The 20967-nt window shown below is 39.4% G+C and overlaps 1 protein-coding gene across 2 annotated transcripts in view; it reads right to left on the reverse strand.

Moving 5' to 3' along the window:
• The window catches only part of LOC101171092 (inactive phospholipase C-like protein 2), a 37366-nt gene extending 17490 nt beyond the window's left edge, over positions 1–19876 (reverse strand). Inside the window, exons 1-4 of one of the 2 annotated variants that reach the window (XM_011480861.3) lie at positions 19157–19876; positions 1296–1397; positions 1009–1158; positions 280–440 (exon numbers count right to left, since the gene is read on the reverse strand). In XM_011480861.3, the coding sequence (XP_011479163.1) occupies positions 280–440; positions 1009–1158; positions 1296–1397; positions 19157–19435 (692 nt within the window). In that variant the 5' untranslated portion in view covers positions 19436–19876. Of the gene's footprint in view, positions 1–279; positions 441–1008; positions 1159–1291; positions 1398–19156 lie in introns of those variants that run through there. The other variant, XM_011480862.2, reaches the window with a different exon arrangement.
• Positions 19877–20967: the final 1091 nt, after the last annotated feature.

Consider the following 20967-nt stretch of genomic DNA (forward strand, 5'->3'; position numbering starts at 1 on the left):
CCACTTTGTAAAGTTTTGCCCATTTTTGGCCAGCAGAAAGCACATATCCACCCTTAAGGGCAGTTGTGAATAAGGCATAACAGTCTTAAGACAAGGAAGATAACAGTGGTTTATTTTAAATCAGCAGCCTACAGTCCAATTCAGCTATCTCATGCCATAAATTGGATTTTTGGAAGATCCTTAAATAAAGAGGATTAGAGTGATTGCTTTGTGGAAAATAATATGATTTGCATATATAATAATGTTAAAAAACCCTCTTTATTACATGTGTTTTTTTACCTGAGGCCAGTAACCCAAATGTTAGCCACTTCAGCAGAGTTGGCAACCAAGTCCAGGCTTTCATACATCTCTCCGTAGATAATGGAGAACGCACAGTCCTCTGAAATCTGCTCATAAACTCCACTGGTGCGGAAGGTTTCCGTGTTACGACCTGTTCGTACCTTGAATAAATGACCAGAAGAGATGCAAAATACACAGATGTCACTTAAGATACATTACTGCAAAGTCATAATGAAGGTTGTAAATTATTTTTTGAGGTAGAGACTCGGTAGAGCCTGAAGTGGACAAGAATGTATTTCTTGCCTTTTACTTATCAAACATATTTGATTCTTTTTTTGTAAAACTCTTTTAAGGCAAAAAATAACATCTGTTTTTATTTGACCTTGTCATGTTCCATCTGACTGCAGTCTTTCCCCAAAGGGGTTAAATGCACACCGTTTGTCCTGGGCGTGGTCATCTGAACAGACCTGTCATGTCTATTGGAACGGCCACTCCCCTACAGCTTATCGCCGTCCTTGAAGGAGGGCATCCCATATGGGTGACATGAATGTCTCCTCATCCCAGTTCCTGGTGTTTCATCCTCATTTCCTGATTTTGATTGCCTCTGTAATTCAGCTTATGCTAGGTTTTAATCAGATTCGGGATGCCCGTCTGGGATGATCTCCTCCAAGAACAAAAAGAATCCCATAAATCGAACTGAAGTAAATCTTTTTTCTTCCTGACACTCACCTCACGTATGGAGGCGAGAGCGATGCGGGCTTTGTCTGATTCTTTCTTTGACGGCTCCCAGAATAGAGCCTGTAGGCCGGCATCCATAAGGTAGTATCGCTGGTAGACCCGCGAGTTTGGCCGGACTTTCTTCAGCTCGCTCCCCTCAACCTCAAAAACAAGAACCGGATAAGCCAAAGCCACAATGCCTCCAAAGCTGGGTGTTCTTTAAAGTGCCTGAAACCCTTAAGGGGACATCATTTATAAATAAAGTTTTAGCACAAAGAGTCACATGGCAACTGACCCACCATGGCGTGGATACAGTCGGCAGCACTGCTGATCTTCTTCTCTGTTAAAGTGCTACTGAAAGAAACCGTCTTCTTCCTGTCTCGACCAGACCGAGAGCCGTCCTGAAACAGAAGGAGAACAGGTTGGAACAGATAAAAGAGATGATGGAAGAGATTTAATAGGATGAAAAATATGCAAGAGAGATCACAGACGCAAAACACTGTATTCTTTGCTACAGCTCAGAATAGTTAGATCTCAAGGGATTAAAAGCCATGACCTTTTATCACAATAGATTATATGGTCTACAATGTTTAGCCTCCTCTTCCCAATCTGTTATTGTTTTGTTTTTTCCTGATAGCAAGCTAAAAGCCTTTGCTTGCCCTTGCCCTTCAACTCTACACCATTAATCATACCTGACTAGACAGAGGCAGCTGGCTGCGGCATTCTAATTGTGCCCCTCAATGGCGACACTGGCAGGCTCTATCAGTTTATCTGAGCGCACCATCGTAGCTCATCCATTTGATTTATTGACCAATTGGCTGTCACCCCCACAAAGAACGCTAAGATACCAGATAAGAGGAAATATTATGTGGGCAAAGTTATTTGATTATGGATGTATTAGTCCTGATAACAATCAAGTCAGAGACCTAACTGAAGCTGGTTCTAGGCAGAACAAGCTAAATAACACGATTACAGATTTTCCAAATCCCACACAAAGTAATTGAAAAAGCAATCACATTCCCAAAAGTCTTTAGAGGCAAAAATTCAGATTAGACAATTTACTACTTGCCCTAAACATGAGAAAAAACGTGTCTACAACAGCCAATCAGTGATTGCAAATAAAAAATCTTGTTTTGAACTGTATTGTCTCCAATACAATTCATAATGTGTGGGGTCACATGGGCACCTCAGTCCTTATCATCAAAAGGTCACACTACACCTGCAAACTATCCCGCCCCATTCAGTTAGTCAGATTGAAATGAGCACAATAGGAAGCTTAGTTGGGAAAAATCCAACATTTGCTGCTTAACAGCTGTAAAGTGCTCAAAACTCATTTTTACCCGTCAAGACTCCCAAATACTGTTGACTAAGTCAATGTTACATCTATTGGTGACAACTGAAGAGGGGGTGAACACTGATCAGTAACCTATTAGCCTGCACTTTGTAGCCTCATGCAGATCCATTTAATAAAAGCCTCAATTGGATCTTCAAAAGCGCTTGCATCCTTAATAGAAGATGAGAGGAGGGAACCGTCCAAATTAAAGATACGTGTCTAATATGAAAGGCTAATAAAGACGAGCGGGGAAATAGAAAGAGGCCAGAGCTACTGTACTTCTAAAGAATATGAATTAACACGTGAAAGACAAGCAGCATCATTTATAATCAGAAAGGATAAAAGTGTGGAGCCACAGAGAGCCTCATCATCACAAACCCTCCCAGAATCAGCCGCCTCATTAGGACGGAGAAGCGTTCCTTTCCATAACAAGTCTTTTTGCACAGTGTGATGGGAGTGCTCTAAAAATATCCCTGCTGCCTCAAGGCGTGATTGAGAAGTGGAGACACCGAGGGTGCGGACAAGTGTGCCTTTCCCTTAAACTGCTGGAAGAAAAACAGCGGGAAGTATTTTGTCAGTTCTGGACCCTTAAGAATCTATTAACCTTGCAAAACAGCTGTTTAAACAAGTCTAGTTTATACTGTTTACTGAAACAGTATATTGGTGAAAATCTTTGGCAACAGCTCTGCAGTCAACTTTTAAAGCAAGTGAAGGACTTAAGACCCACTCTGATCATCTTTTAATCTATTTTCAGCGCATTCCCAGTTATGATTACGCCATTTTTAGACTAAATCTAAAAACCTGTGGCGTTTTCTAGAACATAGTTTCTGCAGGCCTCCAAGAGTTTATTAGAAATTCACCTCTGAGTTGTGGACAATACTGTTGCCGCAGGCAACCGCACCCCCATTTCCATTACTGAAAGCTCTCCGTTTATGCCCTCTGCCGCTAGCTTACCGCCCCCCACAACCCCAACTTAACATTAGTGATGCGAGCAATTCGGCAAGCAAAATTGGAGCTATCCAGCCGTACAGTTTTGAGCCAGATGTCAGCTCAGACTAGGAAAACAAAGACGTAGATGGATCTTGTCATCTACAGGTGAATGCATACAAATGGAGCAGAGCAGGAGGCTTGTGGCCTGCTGAGTGTAGCTTCTATGTCACAAATAAGCTTTTTTTTCCAAACAGCCTTTTTCCGTGTGCTCCTGATTCACAACGATTTGAGTATAGAGATGCAATTTTAAGCCTAATTTCTTTAGACGTCCTCCATCAAGAGAGAAAAACATCACGAGAGCATGTTAAAAACACCAAAACACAAATATCTTTGGAGTGGGTCTTTAATGAAAGCTAAATTAATAAAAAAAAAACTATTGCTCAACTAATTTTATTTACCTCAAGTTAATAGATAATTTTTATTGTCTTAAAACACGTGTCAAAGTTAAGGCCCGCGGACTGCATCCGGCCCGCCAAGTAATTATTTCCGGCCCACCTGGCATCAGATCATTTTAAATTATTGATAATAATGGCCCAGTAATTTCTCACACTGGTAATATATCTTAGCAATATATAATGGTATACCATCCTAATGGTAGCCCAATCCTAATGTGTCTGTGACCTTCACTGGAATATTAGCTACAAATACATAATCAGGAAACACAGCATTAATTTTCATTGTTATGCCGACGATGCAGTTGTATTTATCTATGAAACCTCACCAGAATGACAATATAGAGAAACTGAATGCCTGCATCAGAGACATCAAGACCTGGATGACAATTTATTACCTCCTCTTGAACCCAGAAAAAACTGAGGTCATTATACTAGGTCCTAAAAACCTGAGAGATGCTCTGTCTGATCAGATAGTCTCCCTGGATGGCATAAGTATTGCCTCCAATTCCACAGTTAGAAACCTTGGGGTTTTATTTGACCAGGATTTATCATTTAAGTCTCACATATCAGTCAGGCGTGTAGAACTGCCTTTTTTCACCTGCGGAATATTGCTAAGATCAGAAATATACTTTCTAAGAGTGATGCTGAAAAACTCATCCATGCATTTGTTACGTCGAGGCTGGATTACTGTAACTCCTTGTTAGCAGCGTGTCCTAAGAGTTCCTTTAGAAGTCTCCAGCTTGTTCGGAATGCTTCAACTAGATTGTTAGCAGGAACTAGCAGAAGAGATCACATCACTCCTGTGTTAGTTTTGCTCCATTGGCTCCCAGTTGATTCTAGAATCAAGTTCAAGATCCTCCTGTTAACCTATAAGGCCTTACATGGAATGGCCCCGTCCTATATTAAGGACCTCATAGTCCCTTACCATCCAATAAGAACACTTCGCTCGCAAAATGCAGGACTGCTTGTGGTTCCTAGAATTAGTAAAAGTACGGTTGGAGGTAGAGCGTTTAGCCACCAAGCCCCTGTCTTATGGAATAAACTCCCAGCTCATGTAAGAGAGGCCGACACAGTTTCTACATTCAAAGTTAGACTTAAAACATTGCTCTTTGGACAGGCTTATTGTCAGACTAGTTAGTATTCAGATATTTTTTAACTTAATGTTAATGTGTTTAAATATAAATTAATAACTTAATAAGAAGTTGAAGCTGGGGTACCTATGGTGCACTGGGGTTCTGTCCTCTTTTCTCATCTACTTCTACCCTCCCTCTCTTCTCTATTCTTGATCATTATTCATCATTTAGTTCTCCATGCCTCTGTTTGGTGCAGTGCGATTCATGTATTGTCATTCTTTCCCTCTCCCCTCCTGGGGAGTGGGAGTGCTTCCAGACTCCAGTTGGCTCATCCGTGCTCCTGTTCCTGACCGTTTACCTCATCTTTGCTCCTGCTCCTACACCTGGCTGTGGATCCTGTCTCCGTCTCGACTCGCGTCGACTCGCGCCCCTGACTGTCCCCACAACTCCGGCTGGATGAAGCTCGTCTGCTGGACTTTAAATATGTAGTTAGAGTTAGATAAGTTATTTCTTCTCTAAGAGTTCTGGTAAATCGCCTGTCCGTCCTGGGGGAGGATCCCTCCTTCATGTGGGCACCCCTAAGTTTTCTTTGTTTTTTCCGGAATCCGTTTTTTTTAGGAGTTTTTCCTTACCGCGAAGGGGGGTCTAAGGGCAGGGATGCCAGTATAGCTTGGTCAGTTTGTTAGTTCATTTTAGTATTTTTTTTTAACTCTATGTATTCATGATCCTTTTGAGTTCATGTTTCAGTTTTTCAATTACTGATACGAATCCCATTGAGACGACTGTTGTTGTAAATTTGGGCTATACATATATTATTGGAAATTTAAATCCCATCGTGCAGTGCGTCAGCTCCCTTGCCGAACACCAGTGTTGCCAGAATGGACGATTTCATTGAGGGCAAAAATAGTTTTGGGTGGGTTTGAGTTCGGTTCAGTGGTTCCTTGTTGAAACACGTCTCAGCAGGGACATGCGGTCAGGGGAGGCAGGTGAGTCAGGGTTTTGTCAGGATATATTTTTGTGAAAAGCAAAATCTTTTAAGTTCATTCATTCATTCATTCATTCATCTTCTAATTCGTTTTACCCTTTCTGGGTCACGGAGCTGCTGGAGCCTATCCCGGCCCCTTGCAGGCGATGGCAGGGGACACCCTGGACAGGTCGCCAGTCTGTCGCAGGGCCACAATCACACAACCATTCATACCCTCACTCAGTTCATTTGTTTATTTAAAATGACATAAAAGTAAAGAAATTTTAGTGTTTTGCTTTTTTAATGTTTACTTTATTTCTAACTTGTATAATTTTGAAAGAATATATTTTTATGGAGAGCAAAATATTGAAAGTTACTTAAGGTTTAAGTTTATTTATTCTGGAAGATTTTCCTATCCGCTTTTTATTCATATTTATGTTTAAAAAGTTACATTTTACAAGTTGTAAAGTTAAAAAAAATTTAGTTTTAGTGTGTTGAATAAATGTTTATCCTGTTTGGCGCGTGACTTTAGCTGTGTTTTGGATTTTGAAACCCCTAGTTTGACAACCCTGCCTTAAATCAATGTACAACATACATAAGTGGTGAGGGTTGAAAAGTAGAATGTAATACCACCCATCACTTATATTCAGTTTACACTTTTTTAGTGCAGTGTCAAACAGAATACATAAAACTCTTCGTCTAAAAAATACACATCCACATTCTTGCATTGGCAACACAATCCCTTCCCATCCATCACTATACTATTGGGATGTATGCAGGTTGGGAAAACTTATACTGCAAGAGGCAAGCAATAGGAAGAAGTCTAGCAATATAGCAGTTGGTTCTGTCTATGTATTCATTCATGTGAGAACGCGTCAGAAGCTGTTTTAGTAACAGTCCAACACCATGATCCTTTGGGATGCTCACTCTGCAGGCAGGATTTAGTTTTCAGGAGTGGAGGCCACCTATGTTGGCCTGCAGCATAAATTACTGCTGGAGTGTGAGAAAGCTCAGACACACCACCAAGCAACACCTACGTCAATGTTTTCTTGTGGACTCTGAACAAATACTATTGACAAGATAAAACTAGATGGCACCCAATAAGTCACAGGTGGGTTACTGCCTCAGTGCAAAAATAGAGTTTTGATTGTTGTTTTGCGACAAAAACAACAAAGTCACTGTAAAGAAAAAACATTAGATAAGCCTCACACACATGAAGTAACAGCTAATTTGCCTATCACATCTACTTCATTTAATTTCGGTGGTGCATTTGTCTGTCAAAGAGGCGGGTTTTTTTGTAAATCTGAGAAAGGAGGGTCTCCAAACCACCACTGCTCTTCAAAAACAGGAAGCAGCTCATCAGCCCATAGCAGAGTTTCCTGTAAGTTAGTTCAGAGCCGAGAACAGCAATTAGAGGGAGGGGAGAGAAAAACGTTGTGTGAAACCCACATCATTCAAAAACTCTTCATTTAGTATGGGTTATTTGATGGTATGAAACAGACCTCAGGGTATGATTCAAAACAAAAAAAAGGTTTAATAAAACTTTCCAGTCAGTTTTTAGCAACAAATATGCAAAAGAAAAGGTGGAGAAAAGAAATAACTAGAATTGAGATAAATTTTCATTTTATGTGGGCAGAGCAAAATGCATGTGGTTAAATTTGAGTTAGACAGAATATTTAAGAATTCTATCTTTCTGTAAGCTTTACCAATTTATGCTTCCCTTTGCTTTTTTCTGCCAAAAAATGATTTAATGACCACTTTCAGCTCAGTCTCCAAGCATTCACACTGTTGGATTTTGCTGCAGCTTTGGCTTAGTAAAAACAACTTCGTGCCATCATCACGTCTTTGATGATATGTTCCTACTACTTGGTTATCATGTTCTCATTTCTTTCAAGGTTAAAAAAAAAGTCATGAAAGTAGAGGAAAAGAGATGTTTTTATGAAGGTGAGTGTTAAGTAGATGTTTGAAGCTTGGCAAAAGCAGCTATGCATGAGAAATGCATACATAATGCCGTCAACAAGGATCAGGGTGCACATGAAAAATAACCTTCTTTAGCAATTATTTAAATTATTTGATAACAACAATGGCCTTTAGATTTAGCTAAATAAGAAAAATAAGAGGTTTTCCATCCTTTAAAAAGGTTCATCTTTAGTTACATTAAATTAAGAATCTATCTCATAAAATATTGAGTTTACACCACACTATATATACTAAAGTTGTGTCAATCATTTTAGTTTTGAATAGTTAATTTTGAAACGTCTTAAAGCTCAAAAGTGTTTCCAGTGGTCTTTTAATATGATTGTGCTGTTTTTAACCAACAATCAATAAACCTGTGTTGTTATTTCAGGACATAGTTTATTCGCAGAGCTGCTGTAGAATATTAGAAATTCATCTCCGAGTTGGGGTGAGACTGTTGGCATGGAGCAACCCCGCCCCTTTTGGGAGCTTGTGGTCCCCCCCCCCCCCCCCCCCCCAGTGTATTTTCTACATCATAAATACGCCCTTTTTCTGACCTCATGTTTTCGTCTGCTCCTGATTTACAACGATTTGACTAAAGAAATAACAAAAGATTTCATGTGCTCCATCTTTGGAATTTTTTTTTTTTAACAAGAACATGTTAAAAACAAGAAAAGCATAACGTTAGGTGGAGTGGGTCTATTATCAAAGCGGCTGATAAGCCTATAGATGGTTTATTTGTGAAGTTTTTTTTTTTTTTAGTTGCAGCAGCACTTCAATAATAAATAAATGAAGAAATGTGTTGATGGATAAAGAGTGAAGAAAAAAGATTGAGTGAAAACACCACACGCTACTGCCTTCAAAATGCAAAGTGCAATAAACAGATGGAAATTAAGATCAACACCGCTGGAGGAAGAGGAATATTGTGAATTATTGGTTTAGAAGTGTAGTTTGTTTGGTTTTCTACAGAGTTTAGTTTATTTTGTTTCTCACAGTGTGATGCTTAAACCACATACACTGATATTTAAGGTTGGGGGGGGGACAAATTGTTTTTTTATATTTGGAAGCAGCTGATCGACCATCCAAACCTCAACAGATGTATGGAATGAGACAGCAAAGCCCAGGAAGTTTTTAAAAAAAAGAAGGCGAGAACCTGTGATCCAGACTCGGGCGCCCTTTGAAACAACACAAACAGAGCGAGGTTGCTGTTGACAGAGCCATAGTAGTTTACAGAAACTGAAATTCGGGATAAATGATAAGGATCGTCTCTGTGCCTCAAACCGACCTGCTAAGCGCTGAGTGTGAAGGCACAAACACAAACTGGCGCTTTGTGGAGACGTAATTGACATTTTTTAAATTGTTGGCACAAAAATAAACTGTTGCTGGGTGAGAGAAAAGAAGAAATGGTCCAAAAATCTGAAAGTGAAAAGAGCATAGCCTGAGGCCTTGTCACTGAACAGCAGCAGATGATTTATTCAAACGGGATAGAGCCTCTTAATCTGGAGCCCAACACTACCAAGGTTAGGGGGTCATTTATTCAGAAATATGAGTGATTTATTTTGCAGAAGGACACTAAATGATGAAGGAATTTTCCATAAAATGTTGTGTCAAACAGACAACATTAGGCTGCTGTGGAACACTGGACAGGTCTGCAGAATGCCATGGAAACAGCTGTGATCCTCCAGAGTACCACACCAATTAATTCTGAGTCATGGTTTGACCTTCAACTGAGGTCAATCGGGCAGCGAACAAACAATTACTTCTACTTCTACTCATCCATCTACAATGAGAGTTCATAATTAAGGGAGGTGTAAAAGGTCTGCCAAGTATAAAGATGTTCTTTCCATCAAAAGTAATATTTGCTCCATATTTCTTTAAATCCATCCTCATCCCACCACGTCTTTTTCCCTGCAGATCTACGTTCACCGTTGCGTGCTTCTGGATTATCGGTCACCTTATGCTGCGCTGATTACCCACACCTGTAGTTAGTCCTGCTCAGCACTTTATGTATTTTGAGTCTTATTTAAATTAAACTGTTGCAATGAAAGGGAAATTATGTATTTAGTTGTTTTGCCATTTGTTCATGTATCATAAGTTATATCATCATCGCAATATTGATCACTAATCGCAAGTTTTCCTCATATCCTGCAGCCCTAACACCAAATGAGTTTCGTTATGAGTGAAACCCAGGCTTACATCAGCTGAGCCGCACATCTCACAAAAGGAATTTCCAATAATAAAGGCAATACTGTCTTTTTCACAAAGAAATAAAGAAGAAGAATATATTTTGGCAGTAACAATTCTGACTTAATCTAAAGGTTAACATCACCAGGTGCTTCCTTTAATTAAATTTAATCAAAATGGTTGACAAATGTTGAAGCTGTTTCTATGTGGCTAAATCTAATCTCTGAGCGTTGAATGTCACATTCACAGTTGTTTGTTGTGCTGCAGATGTCGGCGCATTAAAGATAAATAGAGCAGACAAAGCACTGTGTGGTCAAGTCAGCCTGTAAGCAGCTCAGTGTAAGGGAATTAGGTTGAAGGGAAAATCTGGTGAGCATTCACGGGGGTCTCAACTGCTCTGTCAAATTATAAACCCATGCCCTTGTGGCTAGCAGAGTAGCAGATGCTATGACGCTTCAGACCTTTGAAGTCTCAAATGCACGCATACATGCAACTTATCTAACACACACCACGCAAATGAAACGTGCAAAGGACGCTGTTTGAAAAGGCCATCTTGGAACATAGGCACCCACGGTTTTAGCCAACAAACGTCACTAATGTACAAACTGAAGACAATGCAGCTGCTGCCGACATCAAGAGCAGTCAACTGTGTCAACCATGGAGATATGCAAAATCATAACTTGGGGGGGGGGGTATCTGCTTCAGAAATCACTTTGATGGGAAGCACAGAAAAAAACTCTATTCACAGACTTTCAAAACAAGCATAAAGATTTATATGCATGTCATGACTGCAACAGACCTTTTGAGCTAAAGCTAATCATAATAGAGAAATATTTATTATGGCTTTAATTATTTAAGTTACTCCATTTTAAATTCAAGCATGCAAAGGCTCAAAGTTTTGATCATGAGGTGGATAATCGCGGTTTTGTGCAAATATCTTTTGATATTTGTGTAAATTTTACTGTGCATCCTTATAAAATGTTTTGGATAGATGACTTTAAACATTTTATTTAGGGCTCTGACGACTCCTTTCAACAACAATTCGATTCATATCATAATTCCTGGTCGATTGTGTTTCATTTTGAACAATCCGATTCGATCCAATTCACTGATTAAACAGTGCAGGAAAGGTTTTCCCCAGTCCATGCATTTCTTTAAATCAAATAAATCTTTATTTATGTAGCACTTTGCATATAGAACATAACACAAAGTGCTTAACACAAGAACAAACAAATAAAACAATCACAGCAGTATGAAAATAAAAATAAAAACAATTTTAATCACCTGCTTAATATGGGGGATAAAGGTGATCAACAGTATCAAAAGCAGCACTTAGATCTAGTAGAACTAATATTGAGATCTGACCTGAATCCAAGGCACACTTGATATCATTACCTGTGTTTAACAAGGCTGTCTCGGTACAAAATATTATCTTTGAGATAAACCAATCTGTCTAAAGCCAGACTGGTTTATCTCAAAGATAATATTTTGTAAGAGAAACTCATTCAGCTGAATGAAAACAAGTTTTTTTAAAACCTTGCTTAAATGGCAAGTTGGACACAGGTCTGTCGTTATTAAAAACCTTGGGATCTAAATTGGTTTTCTTGAGTAACGGTTTTACTTCTGCAGTTGTAAAGGCACCAGGAAAAATATCCAGCTCTAGAGAGCAGTTCATGAAATTTAAAATCTCGCTCTCAAATGACCCGTAGAGCAATTTAAAAAGTGATGTGGGGATGGGATCTAAAAAAACTGGTCGTTGGATTGAAAACTCGACAAAGTGTTGCAGCTTCAACTAAGTCAAAACTGTCCGGGGCTTCCTCAGGTAAAAGCAAGTCATCATTTCCAACAAAAAAGCTTTTCAGTTTATTTATGACGTTATTTTGATGTTATATTCTTGCAAGATAATCAATTGTAAATTAAACATGTGAACAAAAAAGAAGTAAACAAGAAATAATGGCAAACCTAAAGTTCAGCCTACTGTTTTTTCCACATCAAAATAATCCAAGGGGAATATTATTAGAACATTCTAGAGAACTGCATGGTCACATCTTTGCTAAATTCAAAGTATCTCCACACATTGGATTGGAATGATGGACTGATCATTTTTTGCTGCATCACGTGTGTTGTCTGCTGTGACTTGGTCATTTTTACGTTCTAGTACAATAAACCTACCTTGCTTCAATCCAAATGATATTTCTCAGTATTGATATAGTGGATTTATTTCATTTTGAAATAATTTTATAATGGTATAGGTCGATTTGATTAAAAACTTGCCAAAGACAGATCTATCTGGTTGGATTGTAGGTATCGATTCATCGACCACGTCGACTAATCGTTACACCCCTAAGTTTTTTGTGTCTGTATATTTTATTGATTTGTTTATTAGTCTTCCATTCCAGGTACTTGAGGTTTGCATCGTCATATCAAACAGAGATGGCTACAGGATGGAAAGGGCTTGCAGAAAGCGAGGAAACCAAACAGACTCCTAACAACCGTCAATTTAGAAACGCCAGTTATCCCAAAATGCACAGCATTGGACTGTGGAAAATTGGGCCGCTCAGGCACCAAGAAATTATGCAAATTCCCTTAGGCTTTTAACTAAATTTGAATATAGAGGTAACTCAGGACAGCTAACCGCAGCTTCAAAGTGTGGATTCCTCTTTTTTTAAGAACTATTCCTTGATGTATTTGGGATAAAGTTGCAACATGTATCTCTATTTTCAGTTGTTGTTGTTTTTAAATATATATAACTTAGTAAAATCCGCCTGATGCTCTTTCCAGAAACACCTTCCGGGTCTCGGCCTCATTACGGCTGGAAGCTGATCTCCTCCCTGTTTGTCCAGAACCATGCTCTTTGCAGATGCAAGCTGTTTAAGGCATAAAAATGCTGATTTCAACTGCAACTGCTCAGGGCTGCTCTGACTCAAACCACTATCATCCCAAGCCGCCTGCTAACACCCCTGGCCAACACTACTTCCACAGTCAGACGAACAAATAATGAGACATCCAGGATGCAGACATCATACTGTACATCCTTCCAACATGCATATCAGAGAAGGTGTGTTTTCCCCCTCTCCCTCCCCTTTAAGAAAAAGAATGTGTATATATACTTAAAACACAAAATGTACAAAATAAATAAAAATAATAAAAAGAAAACAGAAAAGGGTTTATACAAATCTGTCCAACACAAAAGGCCTTCAGCGCTCATCTGTTTGCTCAGTTGTTGGAGAGAACAAGTTAAAAAACAGAAGAAGAAAAAAAGAGAAGGTGCAAAAGCTAGTATGGTTATATTTCTCTAACTGTTCTATCTGCATTTTGCTTTCTGGCAATGTACCAACAGTCCGGCAGAACCACATTTTCAAACTGGAGATTATGAGAAAAGCAATTTGAGATTTTTGGAATGCTAAATCACACATGAATTGTGAGTGTGTTGCAAGACTAACGAAAGAGCTGGAAGGAGCTACTTTACTAGAAGGCAGGTCTGTGCAAGTGTGTGCCGTTTCTGCAGCTTGACGTGTCGGTATGTAAAACCAACTGAAAGTGAAAGAAGAAGCCTGATTGTCATCTACATCATATATTAACTTGAAACTAGGGCTGGGTAAAATGGTCTATTAATAAAATCTCTGTTTTTTTCCACACCAAATTTGATTTCCAATTTTAATCAATTTATATTCTGTCTTCAACAAAAACAGACAGAACATTTTTCATTAAAACTGTTATTTTTAATAATTCCTTTGGGAGTTGACCTGCCATCAAAGTGCGACTAAATAAAGCATTGACTGGATAAGAGAACTGGACCAAGTAAAGTTAAATCAATTTGGTCGCCATTCTTTTACAACACGAACGTCACCATGTTGGAACCAGAAATCGTCAATAAGCAGTGATTGATCAACGTTTCTATGGCAACTACTCTCTCCGGTCAGGAGTGAGTGAGGATGTTAGAAGACCCCACCCCTTCCACTGAAAGTGGGCTTGGGAGAATCTGTCAAACACTTCAAACGTTTGACGCCAGACCACATATTTCTATTGTTTCATCTGATTGGTCAGTTTATAACTTGAATAACTTACGCTACAGCAAAAATAGCATGAATAAAGTGGGATCATTGAGAAAAAAAGTAAAAAAAGATATCAAAGTAAGAATTCTGACGAACATAATGACTGACTGACTAACCCTCAATACAGTAGAAGTCTATGGAATTTCGGCTTTTTTGGACCGGCTGGTACTTCCTATTTGGAATGCCAGGTGGAGGGGTCATTCAGTCCAGTTCTCACATACAGTCAATGGTTGGAAGAGACGGACAGGCTGACTTACCCAGAAGAACAACCAAGAGAGCAGAGTGCTGGGAAAATGGAAGATTCTGCTTTTTCCTTTAATTATTTTTCCTAAACTACAAATTTAAAACTAATTAATAAAATCAATTGTTTGTCCAGACCCACTTGAAACAATTTTAAGTCAGCAGCCACTCTATTGCTTCTCCTTTACTCCGCAAAAGGAGACAGAAGAGATAAGAGCATGAGGTAAATACTAATGAAATGCTCTCATTAAATCAGCTGAGAGGAAGAAGCAAACACACACACAAATACCATGCTGGACATGAACCCCTGACTCCTGTTAAAACCACTCTGGAATGTCATGTTTCCTGTTTATCCAAAGTACCATTGTGTGGAATCCCGAGCTGAGTTGTAGAGGTTGTCTGGTAAACAGAAGAATCTGCTGTTGCATTGGCAAATGTGTTTTATATCTTCAGATTCGGGTTTGGATGGTTGAGCTCCAATCATCTAAATGCATGCAGGCACATTATATTCCTGACATTGAAAAGAAAAACAAAACTATAATAATCCTTCTCTTGGAGAATCTACCGGTACATTTGGATTTAAATTTATTTTTATTATCTAATTCTTTTTTGATACTGTTGCTATTTGTTGTGGCTTTAAACTGTCCTAATTTCGAACCATAAGCATGTAAATTTGATTTGGTAAGATAATAAAAGTTCCCTGAATCGCAAAGCATTTTTATGTAGTAGAACTAAAAAAAAAAATGAATCAAACAAAAACATTTTATTTGATTAGACAACCCATCACAATCAGTAAAGTTTATTAAACGTCCTCCAGCTAATATCACAGCTTGAACTTTCCGAGACAAGGACTTCACTTATGAAAAATTAATTTCTCCCACAAGGAGTTTTCACATCGATTGAAATCCAGTCTGTTTGTTGACCATGCTGTTGAGTTACAAGGGAAGAAATAATTGCAGGATATGTGGCAATTTGATATGATACTGCAAATGATCCATACCCAAAAATATCATATAGAAATTCTGCTTTTAGGGGATGCAAAGTTACTGATTTGTCCTCTTTTTCTTTGTCTCTAGAATAAAGTCTTGACTGGCGTGCTCAGGAAAACCTGTTCAGTGATAACCTCTGTGCGCTAGCTGCAAATTTGAATTAGTGTACGTTTGAATATTATTTTAACTACGAGATAACTTGATATACCCAAACTCATAGAATGACCGCTCTAAGCTCACAGAATGACCGCTCTTGTGGTCTCCCACAGGTGTCAGAGTTCAGAACAGATGGCAGCTTTTTGACTGTTCAAGCTTCTCTACTGGAACCAACAATCATCTTTTATCGGAAATGTTACAAAGTGTTTTGGTTTTAGGTTAAAAGTTTTGTAAAAAGCCTATTTTAAAGCTGATGATACTTGTTCCTTTTTAAGCAAATTAAGTGTTTTTAGTAGATATGGCAAGACAAATGTATTTGTATAGCACATTTTGTGCACAAAAATAACTCAAAGTGCTTCAGAGGAAATATTTAAAAGAAATATTAAAGGGGTGATCATTTAGAATAGAACTGTAAACCCAGGTAAATAGAACTGAATTTAAAGTCCAACTCCAATCATCAATTCCCTGTGGTCTTTTAATAATGATTATGGTGTTTTTAGCCAAAATTTAAAATAAATAAATAAATAACTGACATTTTCTAGGACATCGTTTCTACAGAGCAGCCGTAGTTCAGTAGAAATTTATGGAAGCGAATCTGTAGCATAATTAAAAATAACAGTCAAACCAGAAATGCTTTTTCGTTGAGATACTCAGAAATGCAATTTTAAGCTTAGTTTTCTTTATACAAGTCCACCATAATCAACCACAAGAACCACCAAAAACATTATTGTTATTGAAATGGGTCTTTAAAGTAAGCAAATACAAAAGACTACATGTTGTTGGAAAAATCCTTCATGCAGCAAAAGAGGGTTTAGACTAGAGCTGTTACTATTCATTTCATGATCAATAATGTAAATAGAAAAAATCTGTCCCAGAAAGAAATGGAATAACAAGCTGGGATGGACTGTAATTTTGTTTCCTGTTTCTGCCACATGTTACTGTGATAAATTGAAATGACTCCATTAAAGTCTAGCATTAAAGACCCACTTTTACTCTTCCAAGTTGGCATCCTGCTCAAACTGTACAGTTATATAGCCTAAAGGCCTGTTCACACCGGGACGAATTTCGCCCGCGATTTTCGCCGACGTTTAACGCCTCGTGACTAAACAAAGGGCACCAATGTGAGTGTGCACACCGACGCGAAAAAACGCCACGCGTCAAAGCGTCACTTTTTAAAAATCGCCTCAAGTTCGTTTTTTTGGTTCGACGCGCCGCGTCGAAAACTATACGACCAATGAGAACAGCGCTTTTGCACACGTGTCTGGAGCTTCTGAAGTTACAGTAAAACACAACTTGGGGGCGCTCAAACATCAAACTGCCTTTCTGAGCACACATACCAGCGAAGAAGATAGACGCCAAGTAGCGTCTACACTGCCACGACGAAATAATGAAGGACATTTTAAAAAATCCTCGAACCAAGCACCAGTTGGAGCTACTGGTGCTGGAAATATTCATGTTTTCTTTGTATGATTCTGACAAGCGCGTAAATATTTGCTCTCTTCTTCTGAGCGAAAAGCGACTTTAAGAAGCATAAAGTTGCGCAGCGCCACCTTGTGTACAGGAGTATTTCTGTTTTATATTAAGCGCCATCTAATGTCAGGGAATGAAGTTGCATGTTAACTCGGCTCATCGTTAGCGAAAATCGCCTGGGTGTGAACACAAAAACGTGGCGAAAAACGCTGGCGGATAACGCCTGGCGAATATTCGTCCCGGTGTGTACGGGCCTGCTCACCATTTTTGTTGCCCCTTTATTGTCAGGTTGGGGTTGTGAGGGGCTGTAAGCTAGCAGAAGAGAGAGTAAAAAATGGTTAATGGGAAATGAGCGTTGGTGCATCAGGGTTTTTTTTTTAATAGTCCAGTCTTAATTGCTTTTTTTTGCCCCTTTTTTGGTTTTTCCAATTGCTTTCTGTGAGCAACCCTTTTTTCTATCAACTTAGACACAAACTGGTTTCATACTAGCTTTGTTTATCTACCTTTTGAACATTTTGTTTGTGCCCCTATCACACAATCGACTAACAATTTGACATTTTTTCAAGAGCAGCATTGAAAGTGATGAAAGTGTTTTCGCCTGATCTCACTCGGATCTCTAAACCTTCTCAAGACTGTAAATTCAGAATCATGCTAATTTTAGAAGAGCAAAGTGGAAGCTTATCTCATCGTTTGTTCCTTTCACTAAAATTCCTATGTTTTCAGTCAACTTGGTCTAAAAAATAAATTGCCTTAATGAATTTCAAAAAGTGTATTTTCTATAATATTTTCTAAATCATGGACTATAACTTGATAAGGACTACTCAACCAGGACGAATTAAAAGACATTTCTGGTTACATCCAGGATCCCAGAACTTGAAGCACAAGGATCCGGTTCAGGCTGTCCGTGATAAATTGGCTGCAACAGGAGAATCAGGACTGGTCTGCTGTGTGTGGAAAAAGAGGTGAGAAACATTTGCCTGTTTGTGAGTGACTGTGCACATTCATTTGAAAGTGGTTTGTCACCACCAACTGTTTGTGACTTTACAGCAATATTGCAACATGACAGATGTGAGGAAATTGGCTAACTGACTGACTTCCTGTTTTGTCTAATTGGGGGACCAGTCGCACACAGATCAAAGCAAGTTCAGATAATCATGTCCTCGCAGGCAGCAGGTTCATGGACAATGAGCGACTGTGGATCAATAGTGGACCTCCCACATGTCATAGGCCTAAAGCCATAAAAAGACAACGTCAAAGGATGCTTTATTGATTAGACACTATTGATAGATGCTCGTTTTACTGCTGATTTTCCAACGTGACATGATGTAAAAATACAGATGTCTGTCCAGCCAATAAGCTGGACATCTGCACACATGTAGGCCCAGTCAATGAGTCTGAAAGCATAGAAGTCTTTAAGTGAGCCAATGAAGGACGAATGAATGTTACTTAGTTCTAGCCAAGACCTCCAGCGGGTGGTTTACCATGTTGGTTTTTCTCAAGGAGCACAGATAAAGGAGCTGGCCTGCAATAATAACACGGATAAAACCTTCAAAACGAGAGTAATGGTTTGTAAGACCGTTTTGCAGCTTTTGGACATTTACTGACTTGGTTCTGTGTTAGTCTTAAAATTTTTTTCCATCCATCCATCTTCAGAACCCGCTGTATCCCTTTCAGGGTCACTGGGGTTGCTTAGCCAACCCAGCCACTCCTGGGGGAAGGTGGGGTATACCCTGAACAGGTCACCAGTCTGTTGCAGCCTCAAATAACTTTATTCCTGTCAAAAGCTGTCCGCTTAATGATCAGACATGTTTTTTTAATAACTCCAAAGGTCTAAATGGTCAGATTTAGTTCCGACTTGGATTATAATCTTACTGATACAGGTGTGCATTTTTATGCTGACGACTCAGTAATCTGCCTCTATTATAATTGCAAAGTATAATTTAGTAAACAGGTTTCTCTTAAAAAAACAAAACCTTGTGTCCCAACAGAAAGTATTGATTGAAATAAATATTTTATTTGCTCCTTGATCTGTTATGCATCGTAATAAGCTGCCCTGTCTCTCCACAGCTCTGGCACCAAAGGCCAGGGATGCAAATAAAGGACAGACGTATAACTGCTTCTTCACAGGCGGCATCTTAACCATGCAGTGTTGGAGATTTGGAGATCAGCTGTGATAGGCCAACATCTGCAAGCCAATTAGTGACTTCATGTGCTGCTTCTTAATTATTTGGTCTAAATTTAACTCTCAATCTTCATCATATTCCATGCAGCCTGACACAACTTCAGGGTGTTTACTTCATAACATCTGCGCTATATGTGTGATGGACTGACATCTGTTGATGGCAGCACCCTTACCTTGATAAGGCTGCTGCGTCGTGGGATCGGTTTGAGAGCAGAGTCTGGTCCCGCGTTCTCCCACGTCGGGGACTCACAGCTGGCGTCGGTCTGAGCCCTCTTCGCGGCGTCTGGCACGCTGCAGTTTCCGTTTGACACGGTCTCTCCTCGGGGTAGGTCCGCGCTCAATCCGCCTCCCGCCTGCGGCGCGGCTCTCCAGTCTGCAACCGGTGGAGCCATCAGGCTCTTCTTCGCTGCGCGTTCAGCCATGGTGACACTTTCAGACGTCTCCTGTCTCATAGGCACCGGAGCTCCGAAGCGACGACGCTGCGCGCTGACACGGGCGCGCCATTGTGCGGAGTGAGAGATCAGTGCGCCAGACGCGGTGGAAACTTCTGTGTTTCACACATGCGAGAGGGAGGGGAGACGGCAGGAAGAGACCGAGGAGCTCGAGAAATGACCGTCACACCTTTGACTCGGAGACCGCCAACAACACTTCGTCTCTCGGCCGCGGCTGGTTGTGCGCTTGCGTTCAAAACAGCTGTGCTGCTGCTCCTCCTCCTCCTCACAGCAGATTACTGCCTCACCGCTCCGTGAAATGTTCAAACCACCACGACTTCAACACTTCCTCCTGTCGCCCCCCACCGCTGCAAACTCCACAATCCGTTTAGAGCGTGGCGACAGGCTGTGAAATGAAATCATCTGTCAGTGACCCTGTGGATCCACTGCAGCCGGTACAGCATTTCCAAGCAACATTTTGATTTCCTATTTTCTGGCAGGGCAACCAAAAGCTTCGCAGCAGCTTTAAATCAGCTGTTGCGCACATAAAGAAGCGGTATAGAGTTCAACAGTGGCGGACCTAGCAGTTTGGGGGCTTCAGGCAAACAATAAGAGGGGCCCTCTGCAGCAGTTGTATTAATCTTTTTTTTATCCTTACATAGGAATAACTTCTTTTTAGAATTTTAGACAGCATCAATATAAAGAATCAATATAAAGAAATATAAAGAATGGATCAAAGACCTGAAATCACATTAAAATACCCTTAGCAAAAAGTAGTGGTCTTAAAATTAAATTCATATACTTGAGTATAAGTATTAACATAGCAGGTATACTGGTAAGTATACTAATGTTCCCCATTGCGACACATACATAATACAACTGAATACCTTGTCAGACTAAATTGGAGAATTTTAAGTTTACAATACATAGATAGCATATAAAAAGCAAAATTCAAGTATACTGTCTCACTTTATATAGACTTGCAGTACATGTAAAGAAATAGTTGAACACATTATTTTTACTTGGACAAAAAACATTGAATTTCTTGAATGTGCTAATTTGTTACCCACACTTTCTACGAACAAATGACAGTCTTCTGACCTTTTATACAAATTGGCAGGTTTTACGATAGAAAGCAAAATAAACAAAATACTTAAATTATAGTACTAAACACTGGGATGGAGTCCATAAAAAAAATAAAGACATTCTAAAAATGATCATTTTCTGCTTCTCCCTCTGCCTTTCCTTCCTTTTTTAATTCTACACCTTCTTTATCTTCACTTTAAGTTCCTTTGATTCTGTTGTTATCTTTTCCTGTTTTCGTGCACTTTTGGAAGTAAGGCAACAAATTTCTTGCTTTCTCATTGCCTTTTCCTTCTTTTATTCATGGCATTTAGATATCTACCGGTATGCTTCCATTTACCGCTTTTTTAAAATCTCTTTCAAGAATCTCTCTGCTGGTTAACTTGCTGTTTATGGAATATTATTCAGTTGCTGAAGAGAGATGGAGGAGGGCAAAACACTTTCACGTGAGCAGTCTAATGCCATTTCAG

The sequence above is a fragment of the Oryzias latipes genome, chromosome 11 (genome assembly GCF_002234675.1).
Source record: "Oryzias latipes chromosome 11, ASM223467v1".
NCBI classification, from domain to species: domain Eukaryota; kingdom Metazoa; phylum Chordata; class Actinopteri; order Beloniformes; family Adrianichthyidae; genus Oryzias; species Oryzias latipes.